Source organism: Amphibalanus amphitrite, unplaced genomic scaffold (assembly GCF_019059575.1).
Source record: "Amphibalanus amphitrite isolate SeventyFive unplaced genomic scaffold, NRLGWU_Aamphi_draft 000171F_arrow, whole genome shotgun sequence".
Lineage (NCBI taxonomy): Eukaryota > Metazoa > Arthropoda > Thecostraca > Balanomorpha > Balanidae > Amphibalanus > Amphibalanus amphitrite.
Window position 1 is genome coordinate 358,250 of NW_024881666.1, and position 27,582 is coordinate 385,831.

A 27,582-nucleotide genomic window follows, 5' to 3' on the forward strand; every position below is an offset into this window, starting at 1 on the left:
CCTCTTATGACGTCATAACTCCGTGACCTGACATGACCCGATCAATTTTTTTTTCGGCAAAAGATGCGCAAAGGTTGCCCCAGAGGGTATTGAAAATTTCAGCCCGCTACGACAAGCCGTTTAGCGTGCACTTCGAAAAAAACTCGGGGGGGGGGGTTGATACAACCCCCCCTAGGCGTTCTAGGGTTAACCCTCGCATGTGTGCGGCGTTTGCCAGCTTCTAATGTGTAGGGGGGGGGGGGTCGGTTGGACCCCCCATTGCCGTTTGGCCCCTGATCGAGCTAGAGCTTCGCGGAAAAAACGAGCGTGTTGCCCGTCACGAGAGGAAGCCGATGATACCCAATTTTAAGGTCCTAGGTCATTGGTTGACCTTCCAGGTCAGGTCAATGACCCAAAGTCGGGAAAATCGGGACCTATTAGAAAGTCGTAAATTGTGGCTGCTAAGGGGTTTTTCGGGGTGCTGATCACGAATATCGTGTTAGTTTTGATCACAGATGATGTCTTTAAGCATTTAGACCAGGTCGGGTCAGGTCAGGTCAGGTCAACTAGTAGGCGTCGTGACGGGTACTCGTACAGTAGGCGTCGTGTAGTACGTGTCAACTGCCTCTGACAGCTTCGTAACATGTTACGAAAGCACCAAAACTACTTCGTAAATGTTCAAATGGTTGCTAAATTCGAATTCAGCTCCAAAAACTAGCCTAGAAACATGTAAAACTCGAAAAAGTGAACCGAGTTCACCCGAGGTCACCAAAGGTCAATGACCTGACCTGACCTTCAGGTGACCTTGACACCCACCTTAATGCATGGGAACAACATCAAATCACATGTTTGAATGTTTGAAACCACGAAAAGTTTGCAAACGCGCGGCTAATGCGAGCCGACATACGCGGAATCGGGATACCGGCCAAACATGGTCTCGGAAAAGTGGTCACAGGTCAAAGGTCATTTGGGTCAGGGTCATGAAACTTTCAGGGTAGGTGTAAAATTGATCAATGCGAGGGTACTGAAAGTTTCGTCGCGATCGGCCGCTTTTTACGCGAGTTATTCGCGAAAAAAAACCATGGGGGGGGGGGGTCCACCCGACCCCCCCCCTACACATGCGAGGGTTAATAAGTGTCTCATAGCTTCTTAATCTTGAGCCGCTTCTCTCACGATTCATTTTATGTGGTGCTTACATTGTTCAAGAAGTTATAGTATTCGAGCTCGTTGGTCTTAAAAACTGGTATCGAAGTAAATTAAAGTGCTTCGGGCTTCGGCACTTAAAAACCAATCAATATTTAACCCTCACCCATTTAGGCATTTCTTTTCAGCGTCCTACATGTAGCGGAGGGGCGTAGAAACCCTCAGCCATTCGGCCCTTGATAAAAAGAGCCAGAGCTTTGCTGAAAAATAAAAAAGGAGCGAGCTGCTCGTGACGAGAGAAATCCGATAATTTGAGGGTTCTGGTCATCGCTGACGAGAGAAAGCCAATTACTTTTATGTCCTGGTCAATGCTGAGATCCTAGGTCACTGGTTGACCTCCCAGATCAGGTTAATAATCCAAAAGCACGGAAAATTGGGTCCTGCTAGAATTTCTACGGGAAGTTTGCTGGGACTTGGCTTGCTTCTGACTCCGAATTTGCACTTGCTTTGATCAAAGATGATGTATCAACAGGGGCGCAGCCAGGAATTTTTTTGGAGGGGGCTAGAATTGGTGAGGGCGCCAATTTCGGGTCAGGAGGGCGCCAATTTCGGCTCAGGAGGAAGCTGTCAATGCAAGGACTTCAAAATGTACACTCGTTTTTCCCTTACATGGTCACGCGACCTTATTCCACTCAAACTACGGTTTATTCTAGGTATTCCAGATGAAAACTGCCTTTACCTTGTACGCATTTCAAACGGAAGCGAGGCGCGGCAGTCTTGCAGGCAAACACAAACGGGCTGCGAATGTCTGCATTACTGGTGTATTTTTCGATACCGGCCATGGCTCAGTTCCTCCGTCCTTCGGCTCAAATTCAGGTCTCAAATTCTGGTGTCAAGCGTTTTCTGGCTTACGGCCGACCCAAAAAGGACGATAGTGATAAGTGAATGAGTTGATGAGAGTGAATAAGATGAGTGAATAGTTTGCCGGTCGGGCCAATGGCACTGACGTGCTCGATTTGATACAGTATCAAAGCATTTGGGGTAGGACGGGTCACGCCAGATCACCCATTAGGCGTTCTGCCGGCTATCCACAGAATGTTAACCTGCGCGGGGCTGGGGTCTCCAGCCGAACGCGCGGGGCTGGGGGGGGGGTAAATTTTACCCCCCCTGTTATCTCCCGAACTAATGGTCCGATTTGGAAAAATCAAACGCCAATCGAAAGATCTCATCACGAACTACTAAAAACATGTACTTAATTTAAAGTTTGAGGTCAAGGGCAAGGTCAGGTCAAGGGTACAAATTGCAAGTTTCTACAGTATCGGCCTTGCACCGTAGTTGCCGAAGAATGGAGTCATCGACTGAGACTGATTGCCCAAAACGTGTTCTTAGGCTACCAAGACAATATTCGTTGCATACAATATCATTCAGTGGTCAAGGTCAAGGTCAGGTCAGGTCAGGTCAGGTCACCAAAAAACAAAATATAGAAAAGGGCATGTGCGACACATGTTTTATGGGTCATTTTACTCATAGAATTCAATCGGCACACTCAATAAGTGATATGGACCACCTCTGGATGAATTTCAGGTCGAGGTCAGGTCAAGGTCAGGTCAAGTGAGGTCAAATTTTGAAGTTGGTTGTTAAGGCCTAAAAAGGTGTCTATCTGATGCAGTTTTTCACGGCGAATCGAATGGTGCTATTTTTTGTTTCCGTACGAGGTCTAGAATTTCCAAAAAAAAAAATCATTTTTCAAAATTTTTGTGTGACGTGACGTCATAAAATCTTGAATAACTCCCACATTTTTGAACCGATTCTTCTAAAAATTGGTATGTAGGTGCACATAGACCACTTCTCTGACATATATTCCGATTTTTTTCGATACACTCAAAATTTTGGATTTTATAATTATTTTCCCAAAAAAGTCAGTTTTTTGAAAAAAATTGGGCCAAAATCCAACATTTTCAAAAAACCGAGATAGCCATTTGATAGACAAAGTAGAATTACGTATAACCTTTTTTGTTACGTCTTGATTCCTTTAAAAATGAAGATGTTAGCGGCGTTTGAACTTTTGCCGTTTTTGAGGCGAAAATGGCGAACATGACGTCACTAAAACGTCAATTTCTCAAAAAATTTCCGACAGATTTCGCTCAAATTTTCAGGGAATGTGTCAAATTGATGTAAGAAAAGGTACTGAAAGTTTGGCGGCGCTGCGCGCCGCCGTTTTTGAGATATTGCAAAAATTCGCGAGGGGGGGTAAAATTTACCCCCCCAGCCCCGCGCGGGTTAACCAGCACTTACAGCCTTGCAACATACTGCATAGGCACTATAATTGATATCTAGGTATGCCTAGTTTTCAAATGCTTAAATTGGTACTAAATTTCAAACCAACACTTCCTAAAAACCACAGTAAAAAGGTGTAAATTTAAGAAAGTTAACCGAGATCATTTCAAGTAAATGACCAACCTGAGTTTCACGTCACCTTGGCACCCACAACAATCAATGAGACAAACATTAGATAGTATATTTCACATGTTGTCACGTTGCTAATCACGAAACGACTATGGAAACACACAGAAGATGTGCGCTGACTGGCAATTGCTATTCTAGCCTGACATGATCTTGAGAAAAATAATCACAGGTTAAAGGTAATTTGGTTCAGGGATTTGAAATTCTCAGACAAGATGCAAAAATGATAAGGGCTATTTTATTTTCCTGGAAGTTGTAAAATTGATTGACTCCAGGGCACCAAAGAATCGTCGCAATCCTTCGCTTTGCCGCGATTTATTAGTGAAAAACAGGGGGTTCTCAGGGGGTCTACTTACCTCTACTTATATGTGTGGTGGGGGCTAATATTCATTTTATCTGTGTTGATGAATGTGCAACAATTTCTATATGAACTGAGACCAGTCCATATGAGTATGCTTTTCTCACGGACAATGACAATATAAAAACAATGCGAATAAAACCAAACGTTTCGGACAACAACGTGCCTTCGTCAGCGGAGAAAAATAAGCGTATAGGTTTAACATCGATGAGAACTAAATGCGGCACCGTCTCGGTCTGGCCAGCCGGGTTGCCGATAAAATACACAAATGCTTATAAGCTGCCATGATGTGCTTAAAAACTGCTGAAAATATATCTTAAAAAATAAAGATAACTACTTCATCGATTTTATCGAAAGAAAACATGTATGTCTAATTACTTATTTCTTGCCACTGACGGAGGCACTTTTTTGTGCGAAACGTCCGGGTCTTATTCGTATTGTTATTACTTATTGTATTGTCATTCCCCGTGAGAAAAAAGGATAACTCTTCAGACAGTAACCATAACAGCGAAACGGCTTAATGTAACACAATTCGCTGTGTATACGAAACCTATAAGTCCCTAAAAGTAATCCTATTTATAACTTTTAAAAAGATACAGCTTATACAGCTTGGGTATTACAATTTTTTCTGCATTAAGATAATATTCATTTATCTCCACAGAATATGGTAAATTAGTGCTGCTGAAGTTAGCTTTCGAAGCGTCTCCTCCAGGCATTCCACAGCTCTCGTGCCATTTTGGATCACGGAACATGGCTGGGTGCAGGACAGGTCGTCTGCGAGCTTGGCCGGACCACGTGACCACCTCCTCCCCTCCCCCTCACTCCCGTCCCCTTCCCCAGCAGGGCGTCCGATCTAACCGCGCCCCAGGCATTCGGCTCGGTCCGACCCTCCCTGGTCGAGCCACGGCCCGGTGCCGCCTGAGTTTGTGCCGGGTGCAAAACTGGAGCAGTAACTAGCGCCGGAACTAGTAGTCAGCACGACCATCGTCAGATGGCAGGAGTAAATGGAATAAGCGGTTCCAGGTTTCAGAAGGAATGGGGCAGGAAAAAGCGCTGAAAACAATGTTTTGCTGATATAGCCATAAAAAGTTCACTGAATTAGGAGAGCAGCACATCAGTTTAAAGCCCTTAAGATGGTGGTTTTAATAAGCACACAATCATTTCTCAATTCGCCTCCAACGGTGTCACAGGCAAAGAATACGCTGAAATACTAGTGTGTACAGAAGCAACTGCGGGTCCCTGTACCTACCTTACACCTACCTATCTTCAACACTCAAAAGTCAACAGTGCAATGTCAGATAAATTTGTAAGTAACTCTGAGACAATTATAATATAATTATAATATAAGTAAGGACAAAGGAGTAGCATAGTAACCTATCTCTTATTATTACCTAGAAAGTCTTATTTGAAAATTCAAAAGCACAAGTTCCGAGAGGCATTCATGTTTTTTTAATCAAACTTATTCTACATGATAATGAGACAAATGTTACTACTTCTTACTTATCAGATAAAATTATTCAAACAGTACAACCTCAAAAATAGGATTAATCCCACCTGTGAAACATTCAGCATCAGCAGGGACTCAATGGGCCACGAGGAGGCCATGACCTTGCATGAGTGGCTCAGGCCTCAGAATCAGATATGATCTTGAGTTGAGACTCATTGAAAGTAGTTAATGTAGGTATACAATATACATTCTCCAAGCGGCACCTAGTTTAGCAGTGCCAACTGGCTGCCAGCTAGATAGAGCCCATCCGTCACTTACCATTTATGTTGGCTCAACGTGGAGATTAAAATGAAGGAATATAAAGAAATATTGTTAGTCTACAATTTTAGATTAAAAATGACGTCATTGAATATTAATCGATATCAGGAGCACCGGAGCACTGACCAAGTGGCTCTTTTGGTAAAAATAAATTGTCATTGGTGCAATTCGGGCAACGTCATCCGGCCAATTTGTCAAGTATAAAGAATTAGGATCCCATGCTTGCTTTATCGCGCACGCGCCATGATTTGTCACCAAGGCGAAAGGGCGCCTTTGGGCTTTGGGTCTTAGGAGAATGCACTAGTAAAATATAAGTGGCGAAAGGATGTTGAGATCACGCACGATATATGATGGTTTGATTTCAGGCGCAGGGATGTAGGAACTATTTCAAAATTGGGGATGCTCTTTTTAACTTGGGGGTGCTCAAGCCTTGTCCAGGATGTGGCTCATAGTGAATTCAAAAATGAATATTCCACTTAAAAATATGAAAAGTCCTCGGATTTGGTCTACGTTTTTTTTTTCGAAAGAGGCTAAATTTACGTTATTTAATTTTTTGTTTACCATTATCCACCAATTTTTGCTTTAAGTTGGCTCTGCACCCCCAGTTTCGTAATTTAATCGTAATTTACTGTTTTTCTTTCTTCCTATGCATCAAATAAAAAATATTTTCAATTTTTTATTTGTCATCGTATATTTCTATTTTTCAACAAAATTACTCGTTGACTTCATATTTATCGAGATTCAGACGTGAAAGTTATCAACTGCGCCATTAATGTAGTTTTCTTAAAACATACTATGACTTTCACATTCTATTCTCGAATTCATGACATCACTCATAGTACATATTTTAGGCGAATGGAGATCGCTGAGGAAATATTTCAAAGCCGCTCCTTTACATTATTCTGAAGATTCTATGATGTCATAAAACAAGTTTCTTTTTAAACTTCTATTTCATGGAAAAATATGCATTTTGTGGTTTATTGGCAGTTGAGCATCGCAATTTTGCGTTTTATAGGTGAGTTTATTTATATTATAGCATAGCCTATAGGTAGTTTATAGGCTATAGGTAGTTTGGGCGTTTTTGACTCTATAGACGCCCAAACTCTAATGCTGTTGATTGATTATTGGGACCAAATTGGGACAGGGAGAAGGGGAGGCAGCCTGCAGGTGTCAATTCTGACTTCTGACATGTAAAATGTAGGTACCTAGGTAGTGTAGCAGGCACTTGGTTTGGTAAGACTAAGTACCTACCAACTACCAAATGCTTTTGGCTCATTAGGCGCCTGTGCCTGAGCCTCTGAGGCTCTTGTAAGTCTGAAATATGGAGTTAAGTGATGGCTAAAGCTGAGGGGGTGATCTAGCATTGATTATTAGGGTGTTGATGGTGACTTGTAAATGACTCAAATTTTTTTTGAGTCGATTCTTTGTTTGAGTCTGAAAATTTGAATCGATTCATCAAATGACTCATGATGTTAAATTTAATTGATTCGAATCAACTCATGACTCATCAAGTTCCTCGATGAAGTGATTCGAATCAACTCATGACTCATCGAAAAACGGTTTGATTCTGAGTCGATTCACGAATCAACTCAGAGTCGTTTACAAGTCTGGTCTCTGCTTCACGGGAGCCTCCTCCCTTGTGTCGATGTGGTGTTCGAGCAAATCTGTCTTGCCGATATCACCCGCATACTGACTGAAGATGTCTGCATATTCGCTGAGAATGGTTCTGAGCTTCTCCTTTCCTTCCGCTGAGAAGTCAGATCCGTCCACATCAAGTACTTCTGTCACCGTCGTATTCTGACGCCTTTCTGTTCTGCAGCTCACATCATCAACGTCATCGTCATCACTGTCCCCAACGCCTCCGTCTGCAGCCAGGCACAACTTGTACTCGCAGTCCTTCTCGTTTGTGGCATCATAAAATGTCCCTAGGTCACTGCCTCTGAGAACACGGACTTCTTCAGACCCAACATTTGTCAAGATGATCGAGACGCACCCGTCGTCATCTGCAACGACCAGAGCCCTTGGAGTCAGGAGTCCCTCCCGCTCCGCTACGGTTGATGGCTCGAATATCCCGGCTGCACCCATTTCATCACTCTGCACGCCGTCCACTCTCTCCAGCTTACCAGCTACCACGCACTCTGACCGTGCTGGAATGACGACGTTCGACAGTAATCGCACTCGCGCACGTCTTGGTCGAACCTGCTCCCGGCTTGGCAGGGGAACGCTCATGGTTCCAATCTTGAATGAGCCAGTGTCGTCGTCAATGACCGTGCGATGCATGCACGTGAAGTCGCGACCTAGTATCACGTCGTACACGAGGTCGTCTGCCACGGTCACTACCGGGCATCGGAAGCTGACTCCATCAATGCATAATGAGAGGTTTTCCAACTCACCAACTATCTGGAGGGAGGTACCTCCCGCTCCGATAGCATTGCGCGCGCTCGGGCTGAGCCGGATTGTTCTTAGTGCTGGGTTCCCCTAATAAAATCCTCTTCGCATCATGGTGAAGTCGGCACCAGTGTCCACTAGCGCCCATATCGGAGCGCCGTGAATGACGACCCGAACGGCCGACGCCGTGAGTGGGGACGCTTTAGAGAGGACTGGGACCTGTCCCACGGCTCCAGTCCGGCTCAGTTTTCCTGATGCGCACCAGCGCCCCGCCGGGGATCAGCAGCTCTCGTCTCGGAGTGGCCTCCGCCATTGCTGCCACCCTGGAAGTATTGGCACCCCGCCATCCAGTGGCCCTGCTGCCCACAACATAAGCAGAGCGGCAGCGCGCGCTCATCCTTTGTCGACGGCAATGAAATGGTGCAGTGTCGCTTGAGGTGACCCAATTCTCCACAGCCGAAACATCTGACGCTAGGTGAACCACGGCTACGCTCGGGGCAGTCTCGCTGAAAATGACCCGGCTGCTCGCAGCGGTAGCACGGGGGAAGTCGGCGAGGCTTACTCGCTTCAGTTGTCGTCTTCGGGGCCATTGTGATGGCCGATATCGACTCGTGTAGCCCGCGAATATGATCTTCGATGGCTGTGAGCCGGTTGTTGTCCGTCACAGTCTTTTCTGCTTGACCCACGGTTGCTTCACCCCCGACCGGGCGGACCGCCCCGATGACGTCGATCTCATGATTTCGCACTGCCTTGATCGTCTTCCTCGTCTCCTCGAATTCTTTACTAACGCGTACCGCGTCAGTCAGTGTGGATACGTTTTGGCTGATTAACCTCTCTTGCAATTGCGTGTCACGGAGGCCACAGATGAATCGGCCGCACTGGAATCCTTCCATAGCGCTGTGGTCGCTGGGCAGAGCCGGCTGGGCTATCCCACTCAGCTCTCTGATCCTGGCTGAGAAGTCCTCAACAGACTCCGAAGGTGACTGGCAAACTCGGTTGAGTTCGGCATGAGCCTGCAACGTGCTTATTTGCCGCTCTCGCTCCCATCGGAGCCGTCAAGATCCGGAACCCTTCTGCCCCTTCCACTAAGTCCGACGCCACTAAGGATTTGATGTGTCGCCGTCGGGGGGCGTTAGCGCGGTACGGGCACGGCTCGAGCGAATACCGCAACGCGAACAGGGCGGTACGCAGCGCTATCCGGCGTGACAGCCGTGATGACGTGGAGCGGCACATTCGGGAGAGTGGGCGCCGGGGCATGTGGCGCATTATCAGACCGTACGTGGGTGGTAGGCGGGGGTCGCGTGCTGTGCCCAGCACATCGGCGGACCACCTGAATGAGTATTTTGTCAGTGTCGGACCGCGAGTAGCTGCCGAGGTACGCGGGTCGGGTGATCTGCCGACCGCCCCTTGCCGTTTGCCGCGTGTGGGCGCCTGTGCGTTCGTGCTGGCGCCGTTGTCGCTGTCAGAGCTGCGTGCTGTCGTCTTCGGACTCAGCAGCTCGTCGGCCTGTGGCGAGGACGGTGTCAGTATTCACGTGCTCCGTGCGTGTTTTGAGTCGATCGGTGAGGTGCTCCTACATTTGCTCAACTCCAGCATTACCCAATCCGACGTCCCGCACTCCTGGAAACATTCACTTGTTCATCCCATCTTAAAATCCGGTGATTTGTCTAACCCGTCCAACTTCCGTCCCATATCCATCGTACCTGTCATCACCAAAACCCTAGAGCGAGCTGTCCACCAACAGCTCTATTCCTACCTGTCCGAAAACCATCTCCTATCTCCTAACCAGCACGGTTTCCGACCTCACCATTCCACGGAAACCGCGCTCGCATCCATTTCCGACCATATCCTATCCGCATCTGACCATGGAGAGGTTTCCCTTCTCTGCCTGCTGGATTTGAGCAAATGTTTTGATGTGATTGACCACTCGAAGCTCCTTTCAAAATTACAGGCGCACGGAATTGACACTTCATGGTTTTCCGCATATCTTCAAAACCACACTCAGAGCGTCAGCTTCACTGACAATCACGGTGGAATCAAAAAGTCCCGCCCGCTACCCAACAGCATCGGAGTTTTTCAGGGTTCAGCCTTAGGCCCCCTCCTCTACTGCGTCTTCGCCAACGACCTTAGTCAGTTTGCCGAAGGCGCAGTAGTAGTACAATATGCAGACGACACACAAATTCTAGTAAGCGGCAAGAAATCTCAATTTCAATCACTCGTCACTCGTATGGAGGACACATTTACCGGGGTTACATGAGCAAGTAAATGCGTATCAGGAACGGATTTTCCTATTCGCTCACCATTGTAGTCCGTTTGTAATGCGCATTAACTCTGCTCATGTAACCCCGAGCATTGGCCTCTCTTGACCGTTGGTTCCGGGCCAACGGCTTAAAAGTCAACGCCGCTAAGACTCAGCTGATGCTGTTGGGCAGCCCCCAAAATCTTCGCACATTGCCTGAACTTAAAGTAAAATACCGCGATCACGAGTTGCCCCCAGTATCCTCAGCAAAAAATCTCGGCATCATATTTGATCGTCACCTGACCTGGGGTGATCATATTACAACGCTCACGAAACGCTGCTTTGGAGTTTTGGGTGGTCTCTCGCATCTCCGGGGGCACCTACCGCCCACTGTGATCTCCGTGCTGGTCAGCGCACTGCTCATATCACAAGTTCGATACTGCATTGCAGTGTATGGTGCTGGCACCAGACACAATCTCTGTCGGATACAAAAAATCTTAAACTACGCAGCAAAAGTCATTTTCGGCCGCAAAAAGTACGATCATGTTTCCGATTTGATGTGCCAGTTGCGCTGGCTCAGCGCGGAGAACCTCGTCACCTACCGCTCCCTGTGCCTGCTGCACAAAGTGCGGTGTCACGCCGAGCCAGAGTTGCTAGCGGGTAGTCTGGCCACCGTGGCGGAGGCGCGCGGCCGGGACGCTGCTGTCAGCGCGCGGCAGGACACACTCCTGCGCGTGCCGCGATCCCGTACAGAGATGGGCAAACGCCGGTTCACCTGCCGAGCGCCGGCTGCCCTCAACTCACTGCCATCGGATTTGCCCCGACTGCCCCCGGGGGCGTTCGGACAACGCCTACGCAGGCATCTGCTCGAGGAGCAGAACACTACCAACTAGTCATCATGAGTGTCTCTCTGTATGTGTTCCCCTTTCATCTTTTATTACATTTTATCATCACCTGTTTTACTGACGAAGGGCAGTAATAGCCACATGTTCCAGTGGAATGTCCTGAATAAACTGTCTATTGTCTATTGTCTATTGTCTATTGCCGACCGAACCGACTTTCCAGTGCTTCAACCACCCTGCCGTAGTCCTTCCGTGACTCTTCGGTGAGTGACACGAAGGTGTCCAGTGCGACTCCGTCCAAAAGACCCACCATAGCCGCCAGCCGGTCCCCGGCTTTCATGCTCGCCGTCTGAGTTTCGAATCGGCGGAACCATTTCTGCCACACTTCCCCCGACTCTCCACTAAATTTCGAGGCTCTTGAAAAGAAAATGGTAGGTAAATCCATAGTTTGTTATACTGAACTATACTGGAGAGAACCTCTCATCACCCAAAGTCTCTACTCACCGGCTCCGTCCACCTTTTCCACCGTGAGCTTGCGTAGGCCGTCACAGAACTCACACAGCAATCTTCTTTCTTAAAAACTCATATGCAGCCCATTTACGTTATTGGTCCTACCGACCGCGCCAAAATATGTTAGGGCCAAGTAAAGCTGCATATACCACGACACTGTGTATTGTGCTTCCAGCGACCGACGACCAAGCACGGACACGGCGACCCGCCGACTCTCCAGTCCGGTCACGGTCGCGCCCTTATATAACCACGGCACAGAGCGCATGCGCGGTGACCGCGCGGCGATCAGGCGGCTCGCCGGCCGGACGGCCGGGCCGCCGACCCATCCTGTTCCACGGCCCCACACGGCCGGTCCGCGGTCACAATATCCCAACACTACGTCCTGTAAGTTTCATCTTCCTGTGAAAACTGAGGGCGTTGCAAAGTTGCAACATCTGAGGACCTCGCAGAGGCTCATTTATAACGTCATAGGTCAGTGACCTGACCTGACCTGAAAGGGTGGTTGGTGTTTAAAGATCCAGCTTGAATAAAAGATTAGGTATGCCAAGTTTCAGCTGTCTATCCTCAGCGTGTTTTGAGCTATCGCGAAAAACTCTATGAGGTGGCACCAGCCCCACCCTTCTCGGCCGGCGAGGGTTAATGTAAATGTACAAGTTTATGTACATGTATGAGCAGCTATAGTATCATCGCAGATAAAATATATTACCAATTTATGTACGACACATTCTTATGTTGTTACAAATATTCAGTCATTATATTTTCAATTTATTTGACTTTTATGCATGACGAATATTTACTTTTCAAAAAATAGGTGCTATCTCCAAAATGGAATTTTTTTTCAGATTTCGGGGACCACACCATCGGATTCCTCGAAAAATTTTGGTTCAGAAAACACTAATATTGGAGATGAGTATTTTCAAAAGTTATTTACCATCTGTTGTGGCAATGTGGGGGGAGGGGCAACCGGGCCCAAGTCAGGGCTAGGGGCTGCCAAAACACAATTTGCCCCCCTTTTCCAAATCGAATTTGCCCCTTTAGGATCTCCACTGGACCACCATTCACAAAAGATGACGACATGTATGCACGATTAGTCAATAAATCCTCATTTCCGATCCCATTTAGTCCAATTATATCAAAAGAGGGGACTTTTGTCATTGATGACCTTCTGAGACCTGACTTTTTGGCCGGCTTTGGCTCCTTTCTTTGAAAACGACTGGATCCGCCAGTGACACAGACATTTGAAGATAAATAGTGAACATGCTGTAGTTTCTCTGCGCTTTTGAATCACGCTGCTGGGTCTAGTAGGTATCTAATACGCTACATTCTCACATTCATTTTTCTTGATGTGTTTTGGGGGGCCAAAAGATATGTTGCCCCCCCCCCCCTTCAGGCTTTGGGGTGGGGACGTGGCCCCCGTGTCCCCTGGATCCGCCAGTTGGTGATCGGTGCATACCACTGTGACCCGGTGTTCTACACTGTGACCCGATGTATACCACTGTGACCCAGTGTACAGTCACCAGCAGTTGCTACCCATCACCCCTGGACGGCGGGGGAGCAAGCTACCACCGCCCCTGCGAGACTAGCGCCGCCATGCGCCAAGAAGTGGAAACACCACGTGACTGAGGCCACGTGAGGGCAGGGTCACGTGATGCAGGGGCGGAGCATAGTAGCTTTTGCGCCCGACACTAACTGAAATGCGGCGCTGTGATTGGGCGCCTTAGCATGAATGAAGCCCCGGCGCCAGAATCAGCCGTTCGCCTTATATGGAAAGTGAGCCTTTGCGTTTCACTGTTCTGTATTGGTTTGAGAGCCACGGCACCATACGAATTGTGAGCCCCTTTGAACGGGTCACCGCCCGAGGCACTGAGGCGACGGCTGTGCCGGGCAAAGTCTTGCCTGGTGGGAGAGGTGGGCCAGGGAAAGTGCGATCGAGCAGCCACTGGGATGTGGATTGGTAATATCCAACCGCGACAAACGATGTCAGCAGCCTCTTCTCGTGTCATAGGCAGTGTCTATGACACGAAATCTAGACAGACAACGTGGGCAGTGCCCAATCAAAAGCTACTAAACGATCCAGTTAAGAAGTTGGCGAGGTAGCCAGACCAAATAAAAAGTTTTTAATTCGATTTTGGTTGACAAATGACATTCAAGCCCGCTGTGATGGACCAAAAAAGGAGCTGAACAGTTCATACAACTTCTAAAAAGCTCAACGGATTAAAAATTAAAAAGTTAAATGTTAAAATTCAGCCTGCATGTTTAGACTCTGCTCCGGCGCTGGCAGGAAGCTTATATTGCCACTTGCAATTCCACTACGTTGTAATATAACCAAGAGTTCTGTGAGAGCAGCAACTGAAAGCCCCGTTGAGAGGGAGGGCGGCGTGAAACGGCCCCCCCTCTCCTTTTCAGTCGATATCTCCTAAAGTATAGCAAATGTCGCCACCAAACTTTCAAGACCCCTCCCGGGCATCATTTTTACACCTTGTGACCAATTTTTTCCAGAGCTCTTATGAAAGGTTAGTCACAAATGACGTCAGAGGGATGCCATGTTCTGTCATTTTCGACCCAATAAAAGGTTTAGCGGGAAGAGCTGTCACGCTTACAGTTTTGAAGATAACGAAAAATATTCAAGATCAAAAAGATGTAAAATAAACAGCGCTACCAAACTGTTAACTCTTATTTCCAAACAAAAATTGATTTTGACCATCAAAACAATAGAAGTATAACACCCCGAAAATACCAACGACTTTCAAAATTAAAACTGAAATATATGTTATAGAACTATCTGCTCTAGATATGCCAAACTTAAACTCGATAGCTCCATTTTTAGCAAAGTTATGGCAAAAAAAAAAACTACTCAAAATTTATTACGTAAAATTTTCAAATTCAGTTTTTAGCCGTCACGGAACACACAAAGCAAGCCATAGGCCACCATTGGATTTCCTGTGATGAGCTGCATCGAATAGATATCCCTTTTATGCAAAATATCAACTTTGAAATTTGACCTTCTTTGACCTGACCATGGTCCATGACCTGACCTCCACCAGAATATAATCTAAACTGGCCCCAATGACCGTCTAGCTCACACCATTGAATTTTAAATGTAAAATTGGCCATAAAACATGTATTACACGACCCTAGCATAGTTGGGTTCATATTGTGACCCTTAGTGACCTGACCTCTGTGAACTGACCTGGCATCAATGACCTCTTTAGGCAACATATGTATTAGACAACCAACGCTCCATCGATGTTTTTCGATAACATGCCGGCCTTTTATTTGATGTGTTAACTGACTGTAACCACGGCTGTAACGCATTCCTTAGACTAAATCGGTGAAAAAATGCGACCTTTGACCTGACTTGTGACGTCATGGGTTGCACCCAGCACCTAGGTCAACGAAACCTGGTAACAAGGTAGTTCCCTGGTGGGGCCATCAAACGCTCTTTGAATGTTTAAAATCGGTCGGTAGCTTTCCGAGATCTCAGGTGGAGGGCGAAACGGCTGCACCACCCGATCAGGTGGTAGAGTCCGCCAATAGCCCCAGGGGGCGCGGAATATTTATTCACTCATACAGTGTCATTTATTTTGAGAACACCTTTCTCACGCCATGACATGGTCCTCTCGTAATAGAACGAGATGAGGAGTGTTTTCACGCCTCCTTATGCACGGCTCTAAGTGTCATTGAAGTGATTGAGCTATCAACTGTCAGCGGTTTTCGGACAATGAAGTTCTTAGTTCTTACTGAATCCAATTTTATTTCAAACGATTGTCACTGTGCTAGTTTTCTTCTTATACGTTTTTGAAAAGCGCTGAAGAGGTCTTTGATAGACGAAACCGGTCCGCTTATTCTTTTTCTAATTGTTTTTTGAATATATTCGTAGACTACTGGCTCTTTACTACAAAATTTGAGAATGTTTGGTATTACTTTGACCCGAACGATTGCACCTGAATTTTCCCTCTTGAATTATTATGGAGTATGGACAGCTCGCGAAATTAACTTCAACCTAAACTACCGATAAGCAGAAGCCTGTCTCAATCCTCTCACCTTATTCAACCGTTGAAACGTTAAAGGCATTTGTTCAGTCCGAGTCGCTATGTCGACCACCCGCGCCGTGCTGGGGGGGGGGGGTTTACGCCCTTCCCCTTCAGGTTTTTCGCGAATATCTCAAAAACGGCAACGCGACGCGTAGCGTCATTCAAGGTCAGGTCACCAGGTAACGTCAAGTGACCTTACCTCAGAAAAAAAAATTGAAAGCTCGTTGTAGCTACACCGACTGAGCGATCACTTTAAAACTTTCAGTAATTGCTTAGGGTAACAGTTTGTATAAAATGGATACCTCGGATTTTTTATGTCTGTGACCTAAGGTCAGGTCAGTTTTGCGACTGCTCCATTAGGTATAAGTCAATGGGAGAAAATTGAAATGCGCCTCTTTTGGACGAATTTCGTTCTACACCCTCTCAAACATCGGTCCATAGGTAAACATGACACACTGAATCGGAAAATGGCACCTGTGACCCCTGTGTGTGCCCCTGAGGTCATTTTAGGACATAAAAAGTCTTCAGCAGTTTTTTACTTTTGACAGAGACGTGCTAGAGCGGTGAAAACACCGTTGATCTGAGGTCAAATTTGAGGTCAATCAGAGTGGTGCCCTCTGGGGGCTAAACCGTTGATCTGAGTTCAAATTTGAGGACGTGTTGGCGAAAAAGCGTTAAAAGAGCTATCGAATGCGCTTTTCCACGGCGCTGTAGCTCTATTGGTTCCCGAGCTAGCCGTCGGGTGTTCGAAATCGTGGAAATCAACAAAATTTGACCTTTGATGAACCCTGGTGACCTGACCTGTGCCCTGACCTTAAAATGAACGAGTGATTTACTCCTTATTTTTGACGCTCTTTCGATTGTCGCTTACCGCGTGTCGCTACGTGGCCCAGGAGCCGAGTTAGACGGAGGGGCGTAAAACGCCCCCCCCCCCCTCCCAGCACTCGATGGAAAGTTCATGCCACCAACACGGCGCGGGTTAATTGTTCATGTTAGCTAGCTCCTGTTGTAAGCTGTGGAGTCGTGGGCCTGATCTTGAAGGAACTGGGCCTAGCATTTTCATAGCAAACGTAAAAAATGTTTAATAGGTTGTGCAAAATAAATAGCATCTTTTATGAAACATTTGCCAAGCCTTCAACATCATCCCCAGACCCCATTAGTGCCGAGCTCCCAACGACGACCATAAAAGCGTCCCCATCCCGTCGTAGGCGGCGGAATGGGGAAGGCACCGGGGCACCGTACCCCCCTTTGATTTTGGCATTTCAACATTAGCCCTATGAGCGTTGCATGGAAATAATAGGACCAAAAGTCGGCAGAGCCCCCCCCCCCCTTAATTGAAGGTGTTCCGCCGCTACTGCATCCCGTCCGAACGTGGGTTTATCACAAGGAAGCTAAGATTTAATTTCCAATCCGAAGCTGTAATGATGGAAAGCAAATTTGCATTTTACATGTGAAACAAGCTGACACAACTAAATATTTCCTCTCTCGCTCCCTCTCACTGATTTACCCATTGCCCTCTTTCTCATTTTACCCTCTCTGGTTTTTCTTTTCAGTTTTCTCTCTCTCTCTCTCTTCTCTCCTCCCGTCCTTATCCCTTCCCTCCAGTCTTTCTTAGCTCCCTCTCTCTCACTTTCTCTCTCTCTCTCTCTCTCTCTCTCTCTCTCTCTCTCTCTCTCTCTCTCTCTCTCTCTCTCTCTCTCTCTCTCTCTCTCTCTCTCTCTCTCTCTCTCTCTCTCGCTCTCTCTCTCTCTCGTCCTCTCTCTCTCTCTCTCCCTCTCTCTCTCTCTCTCTCTCTCTCTGTCTCCCCTCTCTCTCTCTCTCTCTCTTTCTCCTCTCTCTCTTTCTCTCTCTCCTCTCTCTCTCTCTTTCTCTCTCTCTCCTCTCTCTCCCTCTCCATCTCCCCTCTCTCTCCTCTCTCTTTTCTCTCTCTCTCCCTCCATCTCCCTCTCTCTCTTTCTCTCTCTCTCTCTCTCTCTCTCTCTCTCTCTCTCTCTCTCTCTGTCTCTCTGTCTCTCTCTCTCTCTCTCTCTCTCTCTCTCTCTCTCTCTCTCTCTCTCTCTCTCTCTCTCTCTCTCTCTTTCCTCACAATATTCTCGACTGTCACAGCGTTGTAGGGCTTGTTTCCAGACAGGCCCAGGCGCTCCCCACTCCGCAGGCCCTAGCCCACACGGCCCAACCGCTCAAACACCCTCCGGCGGATGACCTCTGACCTCGGCGACCTGACCCCAGCCGACCGATCGCGTCCCTCTCCACGCCTCCGCCCCGCTTCCCCCACTACAGCTGCGTAGTAATTGTAGCGTGTGCAAAGATCACGTGACATTATTTACTTCTGCGGCTTGTTCGGCTGACAAGAGATGGCACTAGTGGTCTGTGGATCAGAGGCGGGGCTAGGTTCTACGACTTCTTGGGGCACACTTTAGGGCAGAAAAGAGGTTTTTTGGCTCCCCATCCCAAAATGCTTCGAATATACAAAAACAAGTTAGATATTCGAAAATCGGAGGACCAAACGGATCGTTTGACGTATCTTGCGCGACTGACAATTGATCGGTCTTCAAACTACTGAACAAAAACGAGGTGATTAGTAGCAAGTGCTGGTGACTGTACATCACTGTGACCCGTTGTTCTTCACTGTGACCCTGTGTATACCACTGTGAGTCTGTGACCCGGTGTTCTACACTGTGACCCGGTGTTCTATGCTGTGACCGGGTGTATATCACTGTGAGCCGGTGTTTTACATCAATTTGACGGGGGGATGTGTGGGCCTGCTGTCCAGCGCCCAGTGGCAGAGTTCGGAGCGCGACACGGAGCGCGGAGAGGTGGCTGCCAGGAGGCCGCCCAGCCAGCCGCCGAGCCGGCCTTTGCCGCCCACCCCGGACGAGGAGGGCGACGCCGGCACTCTGGTGATGCGGAGGGTAAGTGGGCCGGCCCACCGGCTGCCACACACCCATTGCCAGTCTTCAGCCAAGCCGAACACCATTTTCCAATGCTCCTACGCGCTAGCAAAGACGGTGCGAAAGTGATTCGGGGCTATATTCTCACGAAAACAGCGTCTTTGGGTGAGGTGACAGCCCGATGAGGTATAACACGCGACAAGCGAATAACATGACATGGCGGCGGCGGGGAGGCGGACGGCAACGCGTGTGTCGCCAGACAGACCAGGCAGAAATGGGACACAACGTTATCGCGGGCGCGCGTCCCCTAGCCTAAGTCACGTGACCGCGACGGACGTCTTGGCTGCGCAGCGGCCGCGCGCTGGTTCATTGCCCCTAGAGGGCCAAACAGAGAAGTCATGGTACCACAAAATTTTTCGCTCGTATACGATTGGAAAAAGCTCCTAGCTGCGCTAAACGCCGATTTTCCAATGCTCCTACGCGCTAGCAAAGACGGTGCGAAAGTGATTCGGGGCTATATTCTCACGAAAACAGCGTCTTTGGGTGAGGTGACACGCCCACAAACCCCACCGAACCCGCGGAGGAGCATTGCGCACTATGGGAACCCTGCCATGCAGTACTGAGCCAGTGCGAGGAGATTAATGTACAACAGAACGCAAAAACATACAGACTGGTGAGTAGGTATGCCGTGAGAAGCGGCAGCTTACACTGACGACCGACAGCGCGGTGTGCGCTGGAGCAGGGATACCGGGCGTCTGAGGTAGCGCCGCCAGGCAGACGACGACCAGCGGCCAGCGTCCCGCAGCTGGACCTCGGAGAGGCCGATGGCCGCTCCGTGTGAAGCACCACTGATGCGCAAGCAGTGGCCGGTGAGATGGCTGGCATCCAAACCAGCAGCACGACCTGCCCGGCGGAGGAGGGCGTTGAGATCCTGGCAGGTCAGCGGCCGGCGGCGGCCGTTGATGAACAAATAGTCATCGGGCGCACCCCGGCCGCGGACAGCGAGATACTCGCGCATGGCGGCCACGGGACACGCTGCGATGTCGGACCGAGCGGCGAGTACTGCAGTGAGCGGCGCAGCAGACGTCTTGGAGGACGGGACCGTGACGGTGAGCTGCTGATCCCGGAGCTGAATGTGCTGCAGCTGTAGAGTGTGGTGTGGGTTCTCTCCAAGTACCACTTCACCAGGACGCAGCAGCAGAAAGAACGCCAGGGGAATGAGGGCGCGATAGGCAGCGCGCTCGACCGGTGAGCAGCCCACGGACGGAAGGGTTGTGCACAGTCGAGTAATATCTTCCAGAGAGAGGGCTAACCGACGATCCTGACCTGCACGGAGACGACGGGCACCAGCCAGCAGCTGCTTCACTCGGAAGTCGGCCGTGGGATCGGGCAGCCCGCAGACCCGGTGGTCGTAGGCGACGGCAGACACCATAGAAGCCAACGTAGAAGAACCGCAACCCGCGGCATATCGAGAGCCAAGAAAATCAAGAAGCTCGAGGGTGGAAATGGGCAGAAGAGGCTGAGCGGTCTGACGCACCACGAAGGCGGCCAGCTGCTCTCGGACCCGCTGGTAGGCACGTTGGGTGGTGGCTGCCAGGGCGGCGCCGATCAGGGCGTCCGCCGTGCGACGGTGTCGAATGCGTCCCAGCTCCAGCGCGCCGGCAGGTGGTCGGCCCGTGGACGCAGTCGCCGGAATTCCTGCACGAGACCGCGGGAAAGGGAGTCAGCGGCGGTGTTGATATTGCCGGGAACGTGGACAGCACGAACGAGGATGTTGTGCAACACGATCGTGACAAACAGCCGGCGGAGCCAGCACATCACCGTCGGAGAACGCGAGGTTTGCGTGTTGATGCAAGCCACCACTGCGGCATTATCACAGCGCACCAAGACGCACCGGTCGGCGAGGCGGTCGCGCCACACGGTGACTGCCACGACCACGGCAGCGAGCTCCTTCACGCAGATATCTGCGTCCCGGAGACGGACCGGCCAAGAGCCGAAGAGCCAGGCCTCTCCCAGCACGGCGCCCAGGCCGACAGAGCCCGAGGCGTCAGTTTCCAAGAGCAGGCCGAGCTCCTGATGCCAGCGACGCTGATCCAGTAGGGAACGGCCATTGAAGTGGGATAGAAACAGGCGCCATGCGCGGAGGTCGAGCCTCGCTTCGCGGGACATGGAGACCCGGTGGTGTGGCCGGTTAACCCCCCGGCAAAGGTCATGGAGGCGGCGCAGAAAGGGCCGTCCAAGGGGAACAGCGATGCAGGCAAAATTGAGCAGCCCAATGCATGCTTGCACGGTACGCAGCTGGGCTTTGCCGACAGGAACCACTTGCAGCCTCGAAAACACTGTCTCACACAAAGCTGGCGTGATGGGGACGCTAGCCCGGCCCTAGCTCGCATGAGCATTGCCCGGAAACACCACTCATCAGTATAACACAACAACACATGCACAGCACACCGCTCTAAATGGATCACCACCAAATCGAGCACATATAAAAACCGGGAAGCCGAACGGCAACTGTGTGCGAAAGATATATGCGTACCTTGTAACGCCAGTTGGTTGTAAGAGCGGAGCGCCAACGCGTGTGTCGCCAGACAGACCAGGCAGAAATGGGACACAACGTTATCGCGGGCGCGCGTCCCCTAGCCTAAGTCACGTGACCGCGACGGACGTCTTGGCTGCGCAGCGGCCGCGCGCTGGTTCATTGCCCCTAGAGGGCCAAACAGAGAAGTCATGGTACCACAAAATTTTTCGCTCGTATACGATTGGAAAAAGCTCCTAGCTGCGCTAAACGCCGATTTTGCAAAACGTCTGGCGGCTCAGGCATTTTGCAAGTTACCTAGGCATTTTGCAAAATGCCTGACCGGTCAGGCATTCTGCCAAATGCCCGGGGTTTTACTTTGCCTGCAACAAATACATTTTGGCTATAATAATGCAAATGTCGAGGAGAGTTCAACTTAAGATCTATTTTCTCTTTCATATTGGTATGCACTAGTGGTGTTAATCGGTTACCAAAATTTCGGTATACCGATACCGAACCAATACCGATTCGGTATTCGGTATTATATACCAAAAGCGTTTGGTATTTTGTCGGTATTATAGAAATCAACTACTGCCATAAAAATTTGAAAGCATTTTTGATAAACCTTCTGAACTCAAATTTGATTTGCTAAATGACACTGGATGAAGAAAAAATGGCAATCATGACACATTTCTCCCAAATGCATGATGTCCTAACAAATGGGCAAACACATTAACTGTAACATCAAATACATCAGTCTACCAAATACCAATGTTAAATGGCAACTTATCAGTGTTCGCAAATTCCAATACCATGAGGATAATTATCTTACAAAGAAGGCCAATGTGCAAGACATAAACATTAATTAATGTTTAACTCACTGTATGCTGGAAAACATACTTTAACTACCTTTCTCAAAATTTCCAAAGCATTTATTAGCAACAAATTTGACTTTGTTTTGAGGAGTCTGTGATTGATCTTGACCTTGTCTTGCTCTCCATTTCACTGCAATGCAATTACATTATCCAAAACCCTGTTTAATACAGCACTAGCTTCACCATTATCATCTAATATTGAAGGCACTCATGATCCTGTGGATACTTTATTTTCTTTAATTAGTGTTCTCGTTCCTGCTCTCCTCAACAGATACAGATCGCTAGCAATGTAATCATAAGCATTCATAAAATATAATTGGTTTTTGGCTTGATTCGCACACAGCAGTTTCAAAACTGAACACATCTAAAAACATTTTAATGTCGCAGCTGCGCCAAGTACCGATGTAGCTCAATAACTAATGGAAAATAATAGAACAACTTTGTTTTTCTGGTACTTCATTTTTCAGCAAAAGCGGCCTACAATCTTTCTTGAATTAATTTTAAGATGACAAAATTTATACAAGGAATTTTGACTAAAGTGGACTTAAGCAAAAAAGAAAAGAAAACTTTATTTGTTATACAGTTTAATGCAAATGGCCGCCGCCTCTAAGGCCGCTATTATGGAAGAGATGACACGTGACGTGTGTCAATGCTTCCGTAAAATTATGGACATTTTACTTAGATTTTATCGCGATATCATTACAGTGGTGTCTGTTATCTATCAGTGTGCCTCGTAAGTAATTATTTATCAAGTTTTGCTGTGTTAAACATTTGTTTATGAAGAAAAATTGACTGCGTCAGTATCGTCACCAATCACCATGCTACTTGGGTTGAACTGTAGGTATCATGGGTTTTGTTTACATTAATCGTGTAGCCCAAAGTGTAGCCCATCTTTGTCAATTGGGTCACCACTTTTATTTAATTTAAAGGGACCCTCCCACCTTCAAAAAAGTTAATGAATTGGCATAAAAGTGATGTAGCGTGAATCACAAAGAGCGAAAATGAACATCTACCAAATTTTACCGGAAAATATTCAACCGTTTTCGAGATATAAGACTTTTATTTTTGTTTACTTTTTGGGAACTACGCTGTTTCTATGACGTCACATAAAGGTTTTATTTACGTCGGCATTTGGAAGCAATAATTTGGTATCAAAGTGCGACAAATATTGCGCGAATGATGCGTTTATCTTATCAAGGTCAATATATGATGGCCAACAAAGGATTCCAGGACAATTCTTCTTATGGCATTTTTTCGTATCGCTATTCTTCGTCTGCAAATCTTCGTCAGGGCATTTATTCGTATCGCATTACTTTGTCTCGCATCAGGGTATATGAAAATCGGCTCGCATTTCTTCTTCAACGCAAATATATGCAAGAGTAAGCATTGATGGACAAATAAATGCACCGACGAAGATTTGTAGACGAAGAAATGCGGACGAAGAAATGTCATGCGAGGACTCGTTCGTGTACCATGACATTTATGTGATTTCAAAGTCAAGGTTCACAGCTGATCTGCTAAATCAAGCCAAGAATCCAAACTATCAAAAAACTATAAATATTTGTTTGTCTGTCACAGAGGTCTCAAGCAATATAAGGTTGACATATGTTGAATCAAAAATCTACTGCCACAACTCACATCTCCTGCCTTAGTTTATCATTGTTGTTTTAACTTGCTTTCAAGAGAAACAGAAGCCAGTATCTGATATCACTTCACATGATTGTTTCAAGATCTGAGTTCAAATGGAATTAAAAGCAAGATCAAGATGAAACAGGGATTATTGCTGTTAAAGTAGTTTGGCCATGATACAACAGGCACATAAATCATTAGCCAAATCAAATACTGGTTGGTTTGTCAAGATGTTTGTTGTCTGTCGTCTGTCGAGCTGCTATGAACACTGAACGCTCTCACTCTTACTTTAAAGAGAGTAGTTTAAGTTGAATGGTAGTGAGCTGTAATTAGACAAAGCAGCTATTCAGTGCTCACATCAAGCCAGGCTAGGAAATGGCATCAACTGTGGTGGGAGGAAGCAGGTTCGGCAGGCCTATGTTGTAAACTTCTGTTTTGTCTTGTGTTTGATCAACTGATGTTTTCTGCTCTGTTTTGTGCAGTGATAGTAGCAGGTAACTGCATGCTTGTCAAATTATGTGAATAAACGAATTCATAACATTGCATTTTTCTCTCCATGCAAGGAACAAGTAAGATGTTGTAGAAAATGTAATAGAGGGCTGCATTGCTGATTTCATGCACTTTATCAGAGCTTTATTTAGAATTGCTTTCCTGAAAGCTACACACATGACACAGGCCACAGCACTGAAATTCACAATGTCATAGCTTTTGGCAGAAAAAAAGAAGACTTGCCTAGGTAAAATTGGCTGAAAGTATGGCAGAGCAGGTCTTGATGCGTATGCCCAATGCCCATCCGTGTGCTTGCCGAAGCCGAACTGACTGCAACACATTAACTCTGACCCACCATGGTGGCTGGCATATCCTGAACTTTCACCACTCTAAACAAGACAACTTTCAGTCCTCAGCATTGTATTAAAACACTGTACATGGCAGTTGACACTCAAAATTTGTTTCAGTGCCATCCACGGACAACATCAGTCGCCATTCACCAGGCCAGTAAAAACAGAATAGATAATAGCTTCAAACCCATGTAGTCAGAGTTACTAGGTCTGCACCTCAAAACAAAATCCAGGTGACATTCACCACGCCAGTAAAAAAACAGGTAGGTACTTAGGTAACGTAACAGCTTCAAATCTGGTAACATGTTGGTCGGACTTAACACTACCATATGTACATGGAATAATATGATACCAAACAATAGTGCAACCATTCTGGACAACAAAAGTGTATGATAAAATTAATTTAGAATACTTTGTCAGCATGATTTACGAGCACAGGCAGGTGTTACCTACCAGCCTTCTCAATGCTCGTAAAACCAACATTGTAGTTTTGATTTTACCTTACATGATAACACACTTGGCTGCAATGGCACATTTAATTTAACACTGTGAAAAGACCAGTTATAACCACATCACAAGCACAATTGCACCTCATGCCGACATCCTTTTCCAAAGACAGTCAGCAGCGTCTTTCGTCAAAACTGGAAGATCAATCCCCTTTCAACTGTTAACATCAAAAATATTTCGTCATGGTGTGATCTCCTATGGAAACCTTGCGGGAAAAGAATTAATGTCAATTGTCAGCTCTTCAAATTTCTTTGGACTTAAACTTGCAGTACCATATCCAGTTTGCTTTGATATTTTGTTTTTCATTCCATGTTGAAGTTGAACACCAAGCTCCAGATATAGCAGGCAGCTTGATCATCTTCGGCCTTGGTATAATATCAGTCCAAGTTCCAGTGGTGGGTATCTTCTAATATTCAAATTAAAATGAAAAGCAATAGGCTTTCTCAGCGCCGACGACGGATTTCACGTTGATAAAAAAGGGAGCTCAAGGTCAGCAAAACTCGGGTTCAAGGAATGGCGGGCGTTGAAATGACTGCTGACGTCATCAACAAACCGCTAATGGTTAAGAGATAGGGACTAAGCTGGTCCCACCCTGCAAGTAAAGGGAAGAAATTTCTTGAACACCATAAAGCTGCGGGGGTTGCGACCAGGATAAATGGTGGTTTCTGAGCCTGGCCGCAAACTTGGCTATCTCAACTCAAAACTAATGTTAAGGTGGGATGGTCCCTTTAAGCCACCCTGGTTTAAACCAATGTGCACCAACATAATAATCCACCTTTAGATAACAATGTGACAGACCAACAACCATTCGAACAGGCAAGACGTTACTCATACGCCAGTCGATCGGGTTGACGCAACACCGCACGGTTCCGACGGTCGTCAAGTTAGATGTAAGTGAATCCCAATCTATACTCAAAAATGGGCGCAAAATGACCTTGTAGTCGGCGCGCCCTTAAGCCCCAATAAACAACAACAAATAAGATTCGGAATCAGGTGAGCCCCTACGATTTGGACCAAACTTGGTCAGTGGATAGTACGTAACGTCCTGATTACGATGCACCCAAAATCTAAGCTCGGCCCGTCATATTTACGAAGTTACGGATGTTTGAATTTCAAGGTCATTCGGGAGAGCCCCTACGATTTCCGTCAAAATTTGTGTACGGACACTCTAGATGCTCCTCATTACGAATATCACAAAATTTAAGCTCGGCCCGCCATATTTACGAAGTTACGGAGGTTTGAATTTCAAGGTCATTTGGGTGAGCCCCTGCGATTTCCGTCAAAATTGGTATACGGACATATTACATCCTCCTCATTACAAATATTATAAAAATTAAACTCGGCCCGCTATATTTTTCAAGTTACGGAGTCACAAAGTTACGGAATTTCAAGGTCATTCGGAGAGCCCCTCCGATTTTCGTCAAAATTTGTATGCGGACACATTACATGCTCCTCATTACGAATATCGTAAAAGCTAAGCTCGGCCCGCAACTATTTCAAAAGTTAGAGATGTTTGAATTTCAGTGAGTTTCAAACGTCAGTAACTTTTGAAATAGTGCGGGCCGAGCTTAGCTTTTATGATATTCGTAATGAGGAGCATGTATTGTGTCCGCATACAAATTTTGACGAAAATCGGAGGGGCTCTCCGAATGACCTTGAAATTCCGTAACTTTGGCCCCGTAACTTGAAAAATATGGCGCGCTGAGCTTAACTTTTATGATATTTGTAATGAGGAGGATGTAATATGTCCGACTCCGTATACCAATTTTGACGGAAATCGCAGGGGCTCACCCAAATGACCTTGAAATTCAAACCTCCGCAACTTCGTAAATATGGCGGGCCGAGCTTAAATTTTGTGATATTCGTAATGAGGAGCATCTAGAGTGTCCGTACACAAATTTTGACGGAAATCTCAGGGGCTCTCCCGAATGACCTTGAAATTCAAACATCCGTAACCTCGTAAATATGACGGGCCGAGCTTAGATTTTGGGTGCATCGTAATCAGGACGTTACGTACTATCCACTGACCAAGTTTGGTCCAAATCGTAGGGGCTCACCTGATTCCGAATCTTAGATTATAGATTAGGATTCACTTACATCTAACTTGATGACCGTACGGTTCCGCAGCTCATAGCGAGGCTCACCCCGCACCCCAGCCGCGGTCGCCGCCGCGGTCACTGCGGCCGGCGGTGACGTCACCGCGGCAGGCTGCTGAGCCCGAGCCGCCGTACACTGGGAGGTCACCAGCTCGCGGGGATAGCCGGCGCTGGGCGGGCCGGTATCACGACGGCGAACAGGCGGACAACGAACAGGCGGACATCGAGACACCGCGCGGACATGATCTAAGTGTCTATAAATAATGCGACCATCTTCCAATCGAACAGACAGCTTGACACCTGCCTTCCCCGCAAAACACTCCGGGCAGCCATGTCCGCCCCTCACCACCCCGCAAACGGCTCACGGCTGACACATACACAGAGTCACCAACATTGACATTTCGGTCGACAGTATGCTGGTTACGGTACAATTTTTGTCGTGTTTGGCGTTGACGGATAGACTCGCTCAAGTTAGGTACAAGCGCGTCCATCGGTGTCCGCACACGGCG

The 27,582-nt window shown here is 47.4% G+C and overlaps 1 protein-coding gene across 6 annotated transcripts in view; it reads left to right on the top strand.

Moving 5' to 3' along the window:
• LOC122383716 (serine/threonine-protein kinase mig-15-like) overlaps positions 1–27,582 on the top strand; it is a 396,652-nt gene that overhangs the window by 153,227 nt on the left and 215,843 nt on the right. For all 6 annotated transcript variants that reach the window (XM_043370438.1, XM_043370439.1, XM_043370441.1 and 3 more), the window contains exon 13: positions 18,495–18,633. In XM_043370438.1, coding sequence (XP_043226373.1) covers positions 18,495–18,633 — 139 coding nt within the window. The remainder of the gene's footprint in view (positions 1–18,494; positions 18,634–27,582) is intronic.